The sequence below is a fragment of the Cryptomeria japonica genome, chromosome 1 (genome assembly GCF_030272615.1).
Source record: "Cryptomeria japonica chromosome 1, Sugi_1.0, whole genome shotgun sequence".
NCBI lineage: Eukaryota > Viridiplantae > Streptophyta > Pinopsida > Cupressales > Cupressaceae > Cryptomeria > Cryptomeria japonica.
In genome coordinates, this window is record NC_081405.1 from 447018073 (window position 1) to 447035143 (window position 17071).

The 17071-nt window shown below is 37.0% G+C and overlaps 1 protein-coding gene across 1 annotated transcript in view; it reads left to right on the plus strand.

Annotated features, from left to right (window-relative positions):
• LOC131064520 (valine--tRNA ligase, mitochondrial 1) overlaps nt 1-17071 on the plus strand; it is a 123193-nt gene that overhangs the window by 50444 nt on the left and 55678 nt on the right. Inside the window, 7 exon segments of the mRNA XM_059218558.1 lie at nt 2036-2205; nt 2359-2431; nt 12423-12488; nt 12611-12694; nt 12831-12908; nt 13098-13181; nt 13324-13403. Of these exon segments, the coding sequence (XP_059074541.1) occupies nt 2036-2205; nt 2359-2431; nt 12423-12488; nt 12611-12694; nt 12831-12908; nt 13098-13181; nt 13324-13403 (635 nt within the window).

Sequence of the window (17071 nt, forward strand, 5' to 3'; positions counted from 1 at the left end):
CAATAGTTCTTTGCTAGAGACCCTACACTTTGGTCGCTTCAAACATCTTTCCTTTTCAACCATCTTCCCTCACTTACTACCACCTTCACACTGCAAGTCAACAAAAGATGCCGTAACATTGAGCCTTTGCACAATCTGTGCAAATAATTAACACTTTGCAAAGCCCTCTTGAAGCATCCTGACAAATCATGCCACTTGGATAACACCGAAGTATAATTACTTTGCACTCTCCATTTATTATTATTATGGCGTCTTCCACTGCCATTCCTTCTCCTTAATGGGTGAATACCTCCTCATATCCATCTGAATGATTGTTATCACATCCTAAGGAAAATTATCCCATCATCGAATGGAAGAGGATCCTCTATTTGTTAAAATAATAAAATATTTTTAATTTTTATTAATTTTATTTTAATATTTTTAATTCGCATTTATTCTATTTTATTATATTAATATTATATAATTATTTATCAGAAAAAATGATTTCTTTTTTAATACACTCAAATCTTAAAGTGCGAAAAATAAGCATTTTTTGAAAGGTTTTGAGGAATCTTGGAGCTTGGTCAAAAATGATAAATTGTAAAAAAAATGGCATGTGCTATGAAGGTCTATCTGGTTTTTAAGGCTTTAATTTGGGCTTGGTGGTGGGGGCTCCACCCCTTGACCTCACCCTGCATTGTGACAAAGAGAGTGCTGGGGGTGCTACCTCTTGATGCTGCTGGAAGCTGCCATCCCTAAGCCCCGGTCTCGAATTTATTTGCTTTCTATATTTCTATGCTAATAAAATGCCTTTAAATTTTAAAAATAACAGGTTTGTCTTTTTTTTTTTTTTAAACATTTTTCTACATCTTTTGAGCATCAGATTTTCCCAATCAAAATCCTGATTTTTTGAATTTTTTTTTTAATCTTTTGGTCTGCTGATTTTTCCCCAAAAGATTTTTGCTGCTATGGCACTGTCAGCTTTAAGATCTGTTGTCCCTCAGACCAGTTAGTCTAATGTATATAATTGAGATCATTTTATTAAATTTCATTGCTTCTGTTGTTTGAGTGGAATGTGGTTGACAGTACACAAATGAAATAATTTCAAAAATTTGGATTGGAATCTTATGGCATGTGTTTGCCTTTTTAATATGCTATCTGGCATAGGTTTTGTTGAGGAAATCGGGAATTAAGGTTTAGATTATGTTGAACAAATCAGGGATTTAGATTGTCATAGTAGTACGCAGGTGGTGTTTGTGGGTGATAGAGTTCAAGGCAATTCCCAGGTAGTCAGTCCATGATTTGGGGTGTACTCTGCATTTTAAAGTGGCAGTGTAAAATGGTCTAGAAATGGACAAACTAGGTGCAAGTCATGATTGAATTTTTTAGGAATATATACTTATTGGAAGCAGTTTCTAAGCTGAATGGTGCACTTATATTGTGTGTTAAAATGGACGAGGGTTGAAACCATTTTACCTATTTGTTCAACTAAAGAAAAAATTTAGTTAACAGTGGTCAACATTTTAGTATGTGTATTATTTCCCCCGTCAAATCTTAGACTTTTTTCCATAGAGCCATTATTGTTTGCCTATTCTTCATTTATTCATTGATATTGAAGTTTCCTGCATGAAAAGTTGAATATCTGTCCTTAATCTGTTACTGTTTTTAAGACTAGCATATTCTATAAGTAGGAAGGCTTTTTTTGGAGCTTGGATTTGTAATGGCTGTGGTGTCAAATTATTAATTGATCTAAGTGTTGTTAGTGTATGGGTCACTGATGTTCATAAGTTTGAAAGCTATGCATGCAAGAGAAAAGGAGTTGAAGAAACTTAAAGCAGCACAGAAAGCTGAAGCTGCAAAATCTCAGGCTGGGCTATTTATACTTTACTATCTTTCTGCAACACCAGTGATGAAATCTTTATCTTTATGGGGGCTTCTATGTGTTTTAATATGTGTTACCAAGAAGTAGATTGCTTAAATGTTTCCAAGGTATATTTTTAGGTTAGAAAGTGGGCAACTATTTTTCTTGTTTTCACATTCTCAAGTTTGCAAACAGGCTGAAAAGGGATCACAACTATCCAGGAAAGCTAAGCAAAAAGAAGCAAAGAAGTCTGTGGCAGATGAAAACCAAGAGGACTATCAAGACCCTCCGACTCCACTTGGTGAGAAGAGAAGGGTAGCTCCAGAAATGGCCAAAGTATATAATCCAAGTGTTGTGGAAACTACGTAAGTGATGTTTTAACGATTGTTAAGGTGTTAGAAGGTTGCGTATGGTACTGATTAATATGTTTTGTTGAAGTCTGCAAGGATTATAATATGTTTTATCTTGATTCACAAGCATTTTTTTATTATAAGCTAATTTGAACTTTTCCTTCTCAGATGGTATCAGTGGTGGGAGAAGTCTCGTTTCTTTGTGGCTGATGTTAACAGTAAAAAGCCTCCATATGTAATTGTACGTAAGCTTCTCTTTCAAGTTTAGGAAAGATAACTATTATCACAGTAGAAGGCTATAAATTGGTGAAATATCAGATCTGAGGCAGCCTGGATTTCAAGACATAATTGTGCTTTTTTTGAGAAGAGTATTGCAAAGTTTGAGGTTTGTAATGATTGGACATATATAATATCCAATATCACCATATTTTCTAAATAGATTATCTTGGCTGTAATTTTTTAATTTCCATTGGTGAAATTGACCTATCATAAACTCTTACACAACTACATATTGTTTTTGGATATTCCTTTTGGTAGCACAGATTATTTTAGGTTGGTTATATCATAATATGATAAAAGATCCGAGATCAGTCACAGGGACTTATTATATGGTGCGTTTCATGATTCTGATGAAGTCAAGAACATGGGCACTGAACATATAATCCTAGATTTTGATAAAAAAATCACTATTGCATCAATAGGAACGATTATGTTTTGTTCTTGAACATAATGGAGAACGGTGTTGGGCACATATCCATCCATATAATTCAAATTGCTCACATGGAACAATACTTCTGGATATTTCAATTTTATGCGATCTGCAATCAACCTATATTACTTTCTCAGGTTAGCTCACTTTTGTATCTTGTTAGTTATAATGCAAATGCCAAAAGAATAAGTAATAACTAATAATCCTACCAATCTAGGTGGAGAATATCAATATTGTGTTTCAGTTTGACATGGTCATCATCTTTCTGGAGTGATGCTTACATATCAACCCATGCATAACAATTTAAGTCTTCTTGAAGTTCAAAAAGTGAGACTCTCTTAAGTGACTGAGATTGTTAGTATAATGTTTGAAGTTTGAATTGATACATGACATTGGATTTCCCACAACAATGGAGACACTCTACTTTCCTCAAAGAGGTGAGTATGGAAGCATGCAATGCTTCAGATAGCAAATATGATTGAGAATGACTTCTAAAGCTATAACGTGTATTTTAAAGATGCTTGCTTCCCACGTAAGATGGTTGTTCAAGCATTGAGTACATGCTTTGGTAAGTTAGCAGGTGGGCTTTGTCATTGTTAGTTATAGTCACACTTTTAGGGGACATACTCAAGGAAATGTGATGTCCCCACTCTAGTCAGTCCCTGTGACTGATGGGTTAGCCTATTATTTTAGACTCTTGTAGGCTAACATTCTAGATAGAGAGTCTCTGTGGCAGTTCCACTTCTTCAGTTCAATCTTGGGTTTAGTTCTAGGGCCTTAGCAGTTGGTGTGTGGGCTTAGTTGAGGGATTTACTATTTTTAGTAAGTCAATCTGGCAGTTGTGCTATTTTTAATCAGGGCACCTGGACACATGGGGGTTATTCAGTGTTGACTCTAGCTTCTGACGACATGTCAAAAGATTGAATATTGAAGGAGATATTAATATTCTAGTGGTTAAGTTAATTAATTAACTTATAAGGTTATTATAAAGTCATAAAGTGACTTTAATATATTTTATAACCACTTAATATTATAAAGTGATTTAATTAAAATCACTTAAGTGAAATATGGCGCCCAAGTTGACTATAGAGTTATGCAAATTGATTAAAATACTTTTTAATGTATTTAAAATGCAATTAGGCGTACATATTGGAAATCGTGCCAATTGGGGGTTATAAGGGATTTGGAAGCAATTTAAACTCCGTTATTGATTATTTGACATTGCTTGTTTTTTTCTCTATGGATTGTCTGAGACAAGGGTTTCAGAGGGTTTGCTATTGAAGAACATTCATTCTTCATGGATCTGTGATTCTGAGGCTGTGAAAGATTAGCTTAACTTTTGCAAACAGAGAGGGCTTCACACAAAAGTTTTCAGGTGCTTCATCAGAGGTTATTTATGTTAGTTATTTGCAGATTTTAGAATAAGGAAGGAGGCAATACAATTTAGAAGCCTCATTAGTAGCGGTATTCAGTTCAATAACCAGCTGTACAGGATTCATTGCTGGCCGTGCCAAACAAGGTGGCACGTGGGGCTCCAGAAAAGAGGCTAGAACGCCTACCCAAAGGCCATTCTAAATGCACAATTCCCAACGCCTAGTCCTTGCAAGCTATTATACCTACTTTTTGGCTCAAAGAAATCAATTCCTGGACTTGTACGACCATTTTGGTCAGTTTCCCAGTTTTAGCTGGCGAATACCAAATTTCTTCATTTAAAATAAGCTAAGGACCCACGGGTATGCAATTAGCAGTAGGATTTATTGTAGCGGGTATCTTATTCATAATATAGTTGCAGTTGTTCTTAATTTTAGTTCTATTTGATTTTATGTGCAATTCTTGCCTAGCACATGTGTTATTTTATGCTTTAAATTTGTTCAAAAACCTTGAAAATCCAAAAACACAACAGCAATAGTATTTCAGGAGAGTTAGAACCAACAGGGTTCATATATTTCAGGAGAGTTAGAACCAACAGGGTTCATACAGTGGTATCAGAGCTCTGATCTTGCCTTCCTGGAGGGTTAGAAATTTTTTATGCACCAACAACAGACTGGGCCTCACAGGCATAATACACACAGAAGACCTGGTTTACAGGGTGATCTTGATCAAACTGAAGAAATACCCTCGGAAATTATGGGGGACAGGAATGATGGTGAGCAACACAAAGAGGCTATTAACAATGAGGACCGAGAAGCTGAAATTATTATGAGGGGTTTAGGAATAGGGCAGCGACAAGTGGCAAATGTGTTGCAGCAGTTGACTACAACCATACAACAAATCATTGTGCCAAGGTGGCATAATCAGAACCAAGAGGAAAATGGTAGTGTTATTTGTCGTCCAAGGGCAAGAGTGACTCCCACACCCACCTATGATAGGCCTACACGCCCAACCTTTGTTAGAAATGAACCTGAAGAAGAGGACGTGGCTGAGGAGGAAGATGAGGTGGCCTTTACAGTTAATGTGACCACACTTCATGATGAGTGGGATGCATTACCACCAAGAGTTAAGGAACATCTTAACTTTGACAAGTTTATGAGTCAAAAGAGGGAACACAACAAGAAGTGGAATTGGAATGACAAGAAACCTTGGAACAAAACTAATGATCTCAAATATGCAATCAACAAGCTCATACTTTCTACTTTTGATGGCAGCGGTAGAGTTACAACCAGAGCTTGGATTAGCAAGTTGGATACCTTCTTGACCCTACGTCCTATGTCAGAAGAAGATGCTATTAAGTTTGTAGTTTTTGCATTTGGATGGGGTAGCCCATGACTGGTGGCACCATGGGATGGTTACTTTACATCATGACCTTATTACTACATACCAAGAATTCACTGATAGATTGGTTGAGCGTTTTGATAAAAGAGATCTAGAGTTGTATTTCAGGGATTTAGCTCAGCTGAAACAAATGGGCAGCTTGGATCCTACATTAGTGAATTTCAGAAGCTTTCGGTTATGGTAACCAACATCTCAGAGAGAAGGTTGGTCATTCTTTTTGTTGAAGGTCTTTATGAGCCTATGAAGGGTTGGATTAAGGCGTTTGCTCCCCCTACCTTGCAAGAAGCCATGAAGAAGGCACGTAGCATGGAACTTGCCGCTCCTCGTAGTAAGTTCACTCCAAACAACTCAAGACCGTCCTCATCATTTAATGACAACAAAGCTGATCCAAAGAAATCAGAAAATGTGGACCAAAAGAAGAAGTTTGCAGCACCTTTGGATAGGGAAACACTTAATGACTTGCATAGAAGGAAGCTGTGTTTTCATTGTAAGGGCCCTTATGATCAAAACCATGATTGTCCCCTCAAGCCTAAGGGTCAAAATAAGCATATGGAGTGGTTTTATGAGGGAGAAAACATGACTGATAACACAGACCAGCAAGCTGATCAAGATGATTCAGAGACTGAAATTTCAAAAAAAGGAGTTGAAAATGAAGGGGAATTTGATCTACAGGAAGCTCATATGTCTAGCATGTAGGGAGAAGGTTCTTTTAGGTTGCGTGGACTCTTGGCTGGTCAAAGAGTCATTTCTTTGCTTGATACAGGTGCAACTCATAATTTCATAGATGCACGGTTGGTGGAGAAGCGTGGGATTCAAACTCAAGAGTTTGAAGCCATAAGGGTGAAAGTTGTTGATGGCAACGTTTTGACTCGTGATAAAATGATTTCAGACTTACCTATGAAACTCAATAACTATGAGTTTAAAGCTGATTTTTACATGGTTAACATGGGAAACATGGATGTGGTCCTTGGCATGACATGGCTTCATGCAATAGGTGAATTTACACTCAACCTTAGAGATATGGAGATGAAATTCAAGGTTGATGGGACTAATCATGTTCTTAAAGCTATCAAGGCCAGCAACTTAAAATTAATCACTCTTAAAAGAATGGAGAGACTTATCAGACATGACATGGTGGAGTGGGCAACAGAGTGTAAACTAATGCCTACTTATGAGGAGCAGCATAAAATACCTTACCATTCAGATGTTCAGGAGCTTAGAGTCAAGCATACAAAGGTGTTTAGTGACATACCTCCTGGTAGGCCTCCTGATAGAGGCATAGAGCACATCATTGAGCTTGAAGAGGGCACCAAGCCCATCATGATTACATCTTACTGGCACCCCAAGCGGTTGAAAGATGAAATTGAGAAAACCATCAAAGAACTTCTAGCAATGGAACACATAAGGCCGAGTAAGTCTCCTTTCGCTTCATCAGTTGTTTTGGTGAAGAAGAAAGATGGCACACTTAGAATGTGCATTGATTATCGTATGCTGAATAGAAGGATGATAAAGAATAGGTATCCCATTCCTCGCATTGATGAGTTGATAGATGAGCTTCACGGAGCTTGTTATCTCTCTAAGATTGACTTGAGGACAGGTTATAATCAGATTAGTGTCAGGGAGCAGGATATTGAGAAGACTGCATTCAAATGTCATTGTGGACACTATGAGTTTTTGGTTATGCCTTTTGGGTTAACTATCACACCAGCCACATTTCAGTCCACTATGAACAAGTTCTTCCAGTCTCAGTTGAGGAGATTTGTTCTAGTTTTCTTTGATGACATTTTGGTTTACAGTAGAACTTGGGAGGAGCACCTGGTTCACTTGGATACTGTTTTAGGCATACTTGACAGGGAGTCTTTTTACGCCAAGGAGTCCAAGTGTGCATTGGGTATGGCAGAACTTTTGTATTTGGGTCACATAATCAGCAGAGAGGGAGTTCGCATGGATCATGATAAGGTTTGTGCCATTGTTGATTGGTCTACACCTGAGACCTTGACTCAGCTCAGGGGATTTATTGTTTTATGTGCCTTCTACCATCAGTTTGTTAGTGGTTTCTCACGGCATGCCGCACCACTTACTGGTTTGACAAAGAAGGGTGCATTTGTTTGGACACCTCAAGCACAGGAGTGTTTTGAGAAGTTCAAGCAATTGATGACTACATGTCCAGTTCTAGCTTTACCAGATTTCACCAAACCTTTTGAGCTTCATTGTGATGCATGTGGAGAGGGTATTGGTGCAATGATTATGTAGGATCGTCATCCTATAGCTTTCAAGGACAAGGAGCTTAGGGGTCCTGAGAGGAGCTATAGTATTTATGATAAGGAAATGTTGGCCATCATGCATGCAATGGCTAAGTTTAGGTAGTACTTAGTTGGCAGCAAGTTTTGTGTCAAAACTGATCATAATAGCTTGAAGCATTTCCTTGGACAGCGGGATCTAAATGAGCATCAACAGAAGTGGGTTAGCAAGTTACAGTCTTATGATTTTGACATCTCCTATGTCAAAGGGACTCTGAACATTGTTGTTGATGCCTTATCTCGCCGTCCCCATTTGAGCTCCTTGGCAGCAATTTCCGAGGATTGGAAACACTTGATTATAGCAGAGTATACCAAGAATTCATGGGCTTCTGATATTATTGATGGGACGATACAGGACATAAGGTACTCTCTTGTGAATGATCTTATCATTTACAAAGAGAGAATATTTTTAGTCCCCGATTCAGATATGAGGAACACAGTATTGAGATTGCTACATGATTCACCCATGGTTGGTCATCCCGATTACTTTAAGACCTATAGGCAGGTATAGGAGAGATTTACTTGGAAGGGTCTCAAATCTGATGTTCTCTAGTATGTCAGGGAGTGTTTTGTTTGTCAGCAGAACAAGCTGGAGCATACTTTCCCTACTGGGTTACTTTAGCCACTTCCTATTCCTGAGAGGAAGTGGGAATGCGTGTCTATGGACTTTATTACGGGCTTGCCGAAAGCTCAAGGGAGAGACAACATTTATGTGGTAGTTGATCGGTTGACTAAGTATAGACATTTCTTCCCGATCATGACTACTTATTCAGCTGCACAGGTGCCCGATCTTTTCTTTCATGAGGTATTCAGATTGCATGGTTTACCTCGGAGTATTGTCAATGATAGAGACAATAGGTTTATGGGTAACTTTTGGTAGGAGTTATTCAAACTATGGGGGATAGAGTTCACTCTGAGTACTAGCTACCACCCTTAGACTGACAGGGAGACAAAGATTGTCAACAAATGGGTGGAGGGATACTTCCGGAACTACATTTCTGGGCAGCAGAAGGCTTGGGTGAAGTGGTTGCACCTTTGTGAGTATTGTTATAATTCCACTCACCACATGACTATTCAAATGACACCATTCAGAGCTTTGTATGGTTATGATGCTCCTAGTTTTCTGGATTTATTGTTGAGCGATTGCAGAGTACCGAGTATTGGGGACCTATTGCAGGAGAACCAGGATATCATGAGCGCTCTTTGTGAGAACATTCAGAAGGCTTAGAATCAGCAGAAGCAATATGCTGATTAGAGGAGGGTTGAGAGATCTTTTGAGATTGAGGATATGGTGTATCTAATGCTTTAGCCCTATAGGTAGTCCTCTCTTAGGAAGAAGGGCTCAGAGAAACTCAAGCTACGCTATTATGGGCCATTCAGGATTGTCATGTGAGTTGGCGAGGTGGCTTATGAGTTGGAATTACTGACAGATAGTAAGGTTCATAATGTGTTCCACGTTTCTCGCCTCAAGAAGGCATTGGGACAACATATAGCTCCTTCTTTAGACTTACCACCCTTGGATGATGAGGGGAAGTTGATTTTAGTACCCGAGACCGTCATAGAGACTAGAGAACGTCATCTTCTGAGGCGGATCATCAGGGAAATTTTGGTTCAGTCGAGAGATTTGCCGATAGAGGATGCTACTTGGGAAAGCGAGAGCATTTTACAACATCCGACATTGAGTTTGCTTGAGGACAAGCAAATTCAGGGAGGGCAGACTGTGATGTCCCCATTCTAGTCAGTCCCTGTGACTGATGGGTTAGACTATTATTTTGGACTCTCGTAGGCTAACATTCTGGATAGAGAGTCTCTGTGGTAGTTCCACTTCTTCAATTCAGTCTTGGGTTTAGTTCTAGGGCCTTAGTAGTTGGTGAGTGGGCTTGGTTGAGGGATTTACTATTTTTAGTAAGCCAATCTGGCAGTTGTGCTATTTTTAGTCAGGGCACCTGGACACATGGGGGTTATTCAATGTTGACTCCAGCTTCTGACAGCATGTCAAAAGACTAAATATTGAAGGAGATATTAATATTCTAGTGGTTAATTTAATTAATTAACTTATAAGGTTATTGTAAAGTCATAAAGTGACTTTAATATATTTTATAACCACTTAATATTATAAAGTGATTTAATTAAAATCAGTTAAGTGAAATACGGTGCCCAAGTTGACTATAGAGTTATGCAAATTGATTAAAATACATTTTAATGTATTTAAAATGCAATTAGGCATACATATTGGAAATCGTGCCAATTGGGGGTTATAAGGGATTTGGAAGCAATTCAAACTCCATTATTGATTATTTGACATTGCTTGTTATTTTCTCTATGGATTGTCTGAGACAAGGGTTTCAAAGGGTTTTCTATTGAAGAACGTTCATTCTTCATGGATCTGTGATTCTGAGGCTATGAAAGATCAGTTGAATTATTGCAAATTGAGAGGGCTTCACATAGAAGTTTTCAGGTGCTTCATCAGAGGTTATTTATGTTATTTATTTGTAGATTTTGGAATAAGGAAGGAGGCAATACAGTTTAGAAGCCTCATTAGTGGCAGTATTCAGTTCAATAACCAGCCGTACAGGATTCATTGTTGGCCGTACCAAACAGGGTGGCATGTGGGGCTCCAGTAAAGAGGCATTTTGCTTGGGAGGTTGGAACGCCTACCCAAAGTGCATTTTGAATGCACAATTCCCAACGCCTAGTCCTTGAAAGTTATTCTACCTACTTTTTGGCTCAAAGAAATCAATTCCTAGACTTGTACGGCCATTTTGGTCAGTTTCCCAGTTTTGGCTGGCAAACACCAAATTTCTTCTTTTAAAATAAGCTAAGGACCCACGGGTATGCAATTAGCAGTAGGATTTATTGTAGCAGGTATCTTATTCATAATATAGTTGTAGTTGCTCTCAATTTTAGTTATATTTGATTTTATGTGCAATTCTTGCCTAGCACATGTTATTTTATGCTTTAAATTTGTTCAAAAACGTTGAAAATCCAAAAACACAACAGCAATAGTATTTCAGGAGAGTTAGAACCAGCAAGGTTCTTACAAGAAACCACAACACTTTGTTGCTTTCTGGGCTTAAAATTTTTTTGACATTGTTTATTAATAGAGTCCGGTTCAGATATTTGAAATGTAGAAAATATGACAATAACAAAAATATGGAAAGCCATGCCATTTTGTAGAGCATGAACGTTATGAATAAAGTGTATATTTATGTGTTACTCTGTAGTGATAGTACAGTCTGGACTCTGGAAGTTATTGAGGGATACTATGTTTTGTGGCTTTGAAAATATTAAATGAAATAGAGAGGAAGATGTTTTGTGCCATGTGTTTGGCTGTAAAAGTACAATACAGGGAGTTCTTTTTTGACTTGGAAGTGGTGCACCTGTATTCCATTCATGTCTTGAAAGTTTTGAACTTGCTGTGGTGTATTCTTCATGCTTCACATTACTTCTTGCCTATGACATTCTTTGATTAGGTTTTGGGAAGCAAATGGTAGAACCCAACTGATTTACCATTGTATGGAGTAGAGAGGAGTTAAAATTCTATCTGTACGGGCTTTGGTTCATTACAGAAGAATAGCAAATGCATCAACAACAAAGTTGAGATTTTTGGTGGGTTGGCAAACTATGAAACTTTCATGGGAAGATGGTATCCTATATGTTGGTCATAAATTTTCACAAGCAAGAACAGGCAAGTCACTATGGTGTCTAAATTTATTAAAGCTTGGCAAAACTTGGAGCACAAAGGTTTAAGCAAGTATACTGGGTGAATTTTCTAATGTCTCAAGGAACACAGAATGGAGGCAAATGCTTATAAATGACCAAATTAGGTCCATTGGATACAAGGTAACAACAAGCATTAGTATCAGTGAAAACGTTGGCCTTAGTGTCTTTAAATAAAAAGATATTCATTAATTATTTGTTGAATATTTTCCTTCCAACCACGGGTACAAGATGTGGCTTGCTTGTTAGTGTTCTTCCTATGGAACAGGCTTTGCTTTGGGAGTTTTTTTTAATGAGTTTGAAGGAACTCCTGAATTCTCTAGTATCTATGAATGCTAAAAGAGCCCTTAAGAGTTTTCAGATGAGGATCTTTGTACTAAAAAAGAAAGTAGTAAAAAGAAAAAGAAAATATCCTTGATGAAGATATTGCTTGTTACAAAGACTTTTTTGTTGCTCTTAAAAAATTTGTGGAATTTGAGGAAAAACTCATTATTAATCATTATGAGGCTCAAATTTGAGATTTTAATAGATCTGAAATCGTGTGAGAATGAAATATATCTAATCTTAAGCTTTAATGTCGATTAAAAAAATTAAAATAGTTAATAGAGGAGAAACATCTAATTTTTACGGTTTTATTATATGCACGTTTCTGTATAAATATAATCTTCTACTCTGCTTTGGAAATTCAAAGACATCTGCATTTCTTAAGTTTTGGTTGTTATTTATTGCAGGTGTTACCTCCACCAAATGTTACAGGTCCACTACACATAGGACATGGTCTTACATCTGCTATTGAGGTACAACTGTAACTATACTATGTGTTTTTAGTGCATCTCTATTTGTGTTTTTTGCTTTCTCCTTTGGATACCATTTTGTTTTATTTGTACCATTTTATCATAGCAGCTCTCTTTGCTTCCAGGATACCATCATTAGGTGGCGAAGGATGAGTGGTTATAATACTCTTTGGGTGCCTGGGATGGACCATGCTGGAATAGCAACACAGGTTTAAATGTTTATTGCTTTAGTACTGCATATAATATTTCTTCTTGTTAGTTTGTTATGATATCATGGACACGTTTTATAGACAGTATCCTTGTTTATGTTGAAAAATGAAAGCTAATGTATTGTGCATTTTATAGGTGGTGGTGGAAAAGAAAATAATGCGTGAAAGAGGACTAACAAGGCATGATCTTGGTCGTGAGAAATTTGTGGCAGAGGTGAGAATGATTGCTACATTTGAGTGGATTCAGTGATTAATCACACAGGTCTAGTAAATTACTAAATAGGTACCTGCTAAGTCTGGTAAACCTGCAAAACTTGTTTTGAGAGTTGTTCTTAGATGGACTTTCTATTCTTGATCTCAGTCTATATAAGTTTTGTGCAATAATTCTATGATCTATTTGTAGGTCTGGAAGTGGAAAGAACAATATGCAGGAACTATTTTGAATCAAGAGCGTCGTCTTGGAGCCACACTCGATTGGTCACGGGAGGTTAGAAATTATGCTTTTCTGTAGATTGTTCAGTACCTTGAATGTTGCAAACCGGATTTTATTCACAGAAGTATTTTGTCACTTTTCTTCAAATGATGCTCTGCAGATGCTATAAGTATTTCTCATTCATGATTTTATACAGTGTTTCACCATGGATGAGAAAAGATCAAATGCAGTAACAGAGGCTTTTGTTCAGCTTTATAAAGAGGGTCTTGTTTACAGGTATTTCCTTTTGATCATCTCTTTATCTATGCATATCTTTTGAGCAGAAAATTTCATTTGTGATGTGGCCTGTATGTTGGATACATATTGCGGCATTTTCAATCTATCTTATTTTGTTAGTGCTTCCTTTAATGGTTTTGTTGGATCAAACCAATTAACCCTAGCTCATAGTAAAAATGTTTATTGTTCATCTATTTTGAGTTACAATTGTTATAAGCTGTCAATATGTTTAGCTTCCACTTCTATCAATTTGTTATCTGCTTGATCCAGCACTGCTTTTTAAACTTAAACTGAATTGGATCCTCACCTATTCGACATATAGCTGATCAAACCAAGTAAACCTAGCTCATGGTAAATATCTTTATTGTGCATCTATTCTCAGTTGCAGATGTATAAGCTGCCAAGATGTTTAGCTTCCTCTTCTATTGATTTGCCATCTGCTTGATCCAGCACTGCTGTTTAAATGTTAATTGAATTGTGGTCCTCACCTATTTGCCATATAGTTCATATAATATTTCATTTAAACCTTAAGATGTCATCATGTTATTTCCCCAGAGCATCATAAAGTTTTCAGCTACAATGTATTGCACAATTTTGTTTGGTCACAGATCTGGAGATTTTGATTCTATAAATTTTTAAGAACCCCCCAATGTACCAATTTACTTTCCTGCAGATAACAATAAATTTAAAATAAACAAATAAGCAAGAACAAGTTTTAAAATAAATAAATAAGAATCAATCTTAAATTATAGGGCTGGCTTCTCTCAAATTACGATTGTTAACCTATCTTCTTGTATTTAAAGAGTACTGAGGACAATCCAAAACATTAATGATCTGGTAATTTCCCTGAAGAGGTGTCTTGAAGGAGACTCAAAATGTTGGAATCAAAAACACTAAACAGTGGTATCCAGATACGTGATATGATATCTAATTGTGAAAATCTAAATTTGTTTAGCTTTTGAGATGTTATACTTTAGTAAGTTGTTTGTTGTGATGAATGAATTTTCTATATTCCATGGACTACTAAACATTTAAATGTGATATATGTTTTGTTAGTGGGGCAATGTGCTAGGAATGCTTAAATTATGAATACTTATAAGGGCTTAAACCATTTAAAGTCAATACGGAGTGGAATTGAGATTCTATAAGTTGCTTGAGATAAGTTTAGCAATGGAGGAAAATATTTTTGTTTTTCGTTTGAAATATGAAAAATGAGTTTTATTTTGCCTTTTGGATGCTTTGTATGTCACATATCAGGGTTGGAGGGGTGAATGACACATTTTGGAGTTAAAAAAATTAAAAAAAGGAAAATGGCAAAATTCACCAGTTTCATGCAAAATTCGCGTCAAATTGTGCTTGAATTTGCTCAGGCCAGACCCACAGGCTGTGGGAAAGACCCTATTCGAATCCACAGGGGATTGGATCCCGGACCCTGAACCTAGGTCAGATTGGATCGGCACATGGGGTCTCCAAGGAGCGAACCAGTAACACAGGTTAGTTTGTATAGCATGTAGATTATATAATTAACATATCGTTTAAATAATCTAAATATTCTTCTTTCTTTCCTGCTTTTAAATATTACTTTTGCTAGTGAAGAGTTGTATGAGGAAAGGATTTTTAGTAAAATTTTTGCATATAGGATTGGATTCATTCTAGTTGCATTTCATGTGGGTAAAACATGCATTTATAACAAAGAACCCCTAAAACAAGAAAACAAGTATGTATATACCTTGGGATCTGGTTGGAGATTGCTTCAAACACTCTGGAATCTATTCATAGGTTTGTTACCTCGGCCTTAGTTACCTATCATGACTTGCTGACTAAGATTATTGCAGTTGACTTTGTTGGTTGCATGACATAATGTAGCCATAAAACCTACTTGGTGAAAACTAATCTTAAGTAAATCAGATATGACTTCTTTGTGAAACCAACTTGACATGGCCTAACAGGTTTCACTTTTAAGGTCTCTTTTTGAGTTCTTTTAATATGTTGTCCTAGAGCCCCGGATTTGAGCCCTATAGATTTTTGTTTATAATTCTTGTGGGTTGCTCTAGCACAACATGAAGAAGCCATCTGCTTATTTTTGGTGCATGTGTAATTGGTGAAATTGACGTGAACACCCACTTTCTGATTGACCTTTGTTGATCATGCTTCCATTCCTTAGCTTCAACATGTTCGGGTATGAGTGGTTGTTTACAGTGTTACACTACCTGAAAATTATACTTGGGAAGAACCTGTGAACACTAGTGTCAGCCAATCTATAAATGACATTCAATGAGCCATGGATCTGGTCCATATTGTTAAATTCTTCTAGAATATTTCATTGTATACTGATTACTATGACACTGAATCTGACCAATACTAGAGCAGCAGAGCTTTACTTCTGAAGCTCTGCCATTTGAACCCACTGATAAAGAAAATTGTGAATGACTCCAGCATATTAAGAAACAATTGGCCAACCTTATATGACAATATGAAGAATGGACTGAGTAACAAACTGTCCAACTGCAGCAACCACACGAATATGTGACAGTTTGATTCTTGTTACCAGAATTCCATCGAGTGGTAGATCTTCCACCTCCCTTTTATGACCAGCCCTTAGAACTTTGCATACCATACGATGACAAGCTCTTGGCAAGTGATGTTGTCATATTTTAACACCATCCCCCCCCCCCCCATCCCCTCACCACCCCTGCCCCCAGGCTTGCCCATATCTCAATATAGATCTAAACTTCTCTGTATGGTTGAGAAATTAAATTATAAGAACAAGGATAATGTTAGTATACCACAAAATCAACAACAATGGGAGGTTGATGTGAATGCCATTAGCATCTCTTGGCATCAACAAAGACATACAGAAACAAACATAACAATCTAGTGCCTAACCTTAAGCGTAGAGGTACAACATTTAAATATGTAGAGAGTATAATAGGGTTGCCCAATGTCCCCCCAAAAAGCAACAATAGTTAATTTACTGACTATTAGAATAATATCTTAATAATTATTTAGTTAATGGTCAATAATGTAATTTATTGTACATATTAGATAGTTTCTATCTTCTTCAATTTACGATTGTTTCTTAATAGAAACATCGTCTTCATGAATGCTATATGTATATCTCTATTCATTTAAGAAAATCATTGCATTCCATGGACATGGTATTAGAGCGGGAAAATGAAATTCGTTTTTCTAAAAATTTCGAATGATATTTTTTCAAGCTTTCTGAAAAATGAATATTTTTCTGGGCGGATTTTCTCTTTGTAATTCACGATTTGGGTAGGGCATGATTTTGAATCTGCATCGCAACTTGTGTTCGTGATTTGGTCACGATTTCTTCCGGCGACCTGGTGTTATCTTGTGCTATTTTTTTTTCCTAGGCCACACGTTTGTGCTTCTGACGACAGTTTTACTCTCTTATGCAACGTGATTTTTTAAGTTTAAACTTGCAATGGCATCACATTAGTCTTTGCAAGCCGCAATTTTTTTCCACCTGCGATGTGTTTCGTCAGCTTCCCGTGTCTGTCTGCGACGACAACGTCTGTGTGCATGACTTTTTCTAAACTTTTTCCAGCGACGAGATTTTATGTTTTGATGCGATTGCTTCTGCTTCCTTTTGGCACCGACCTCTTCTTGTCTCTTCGGCTAGGGTTTACATATGACCCTCTGAT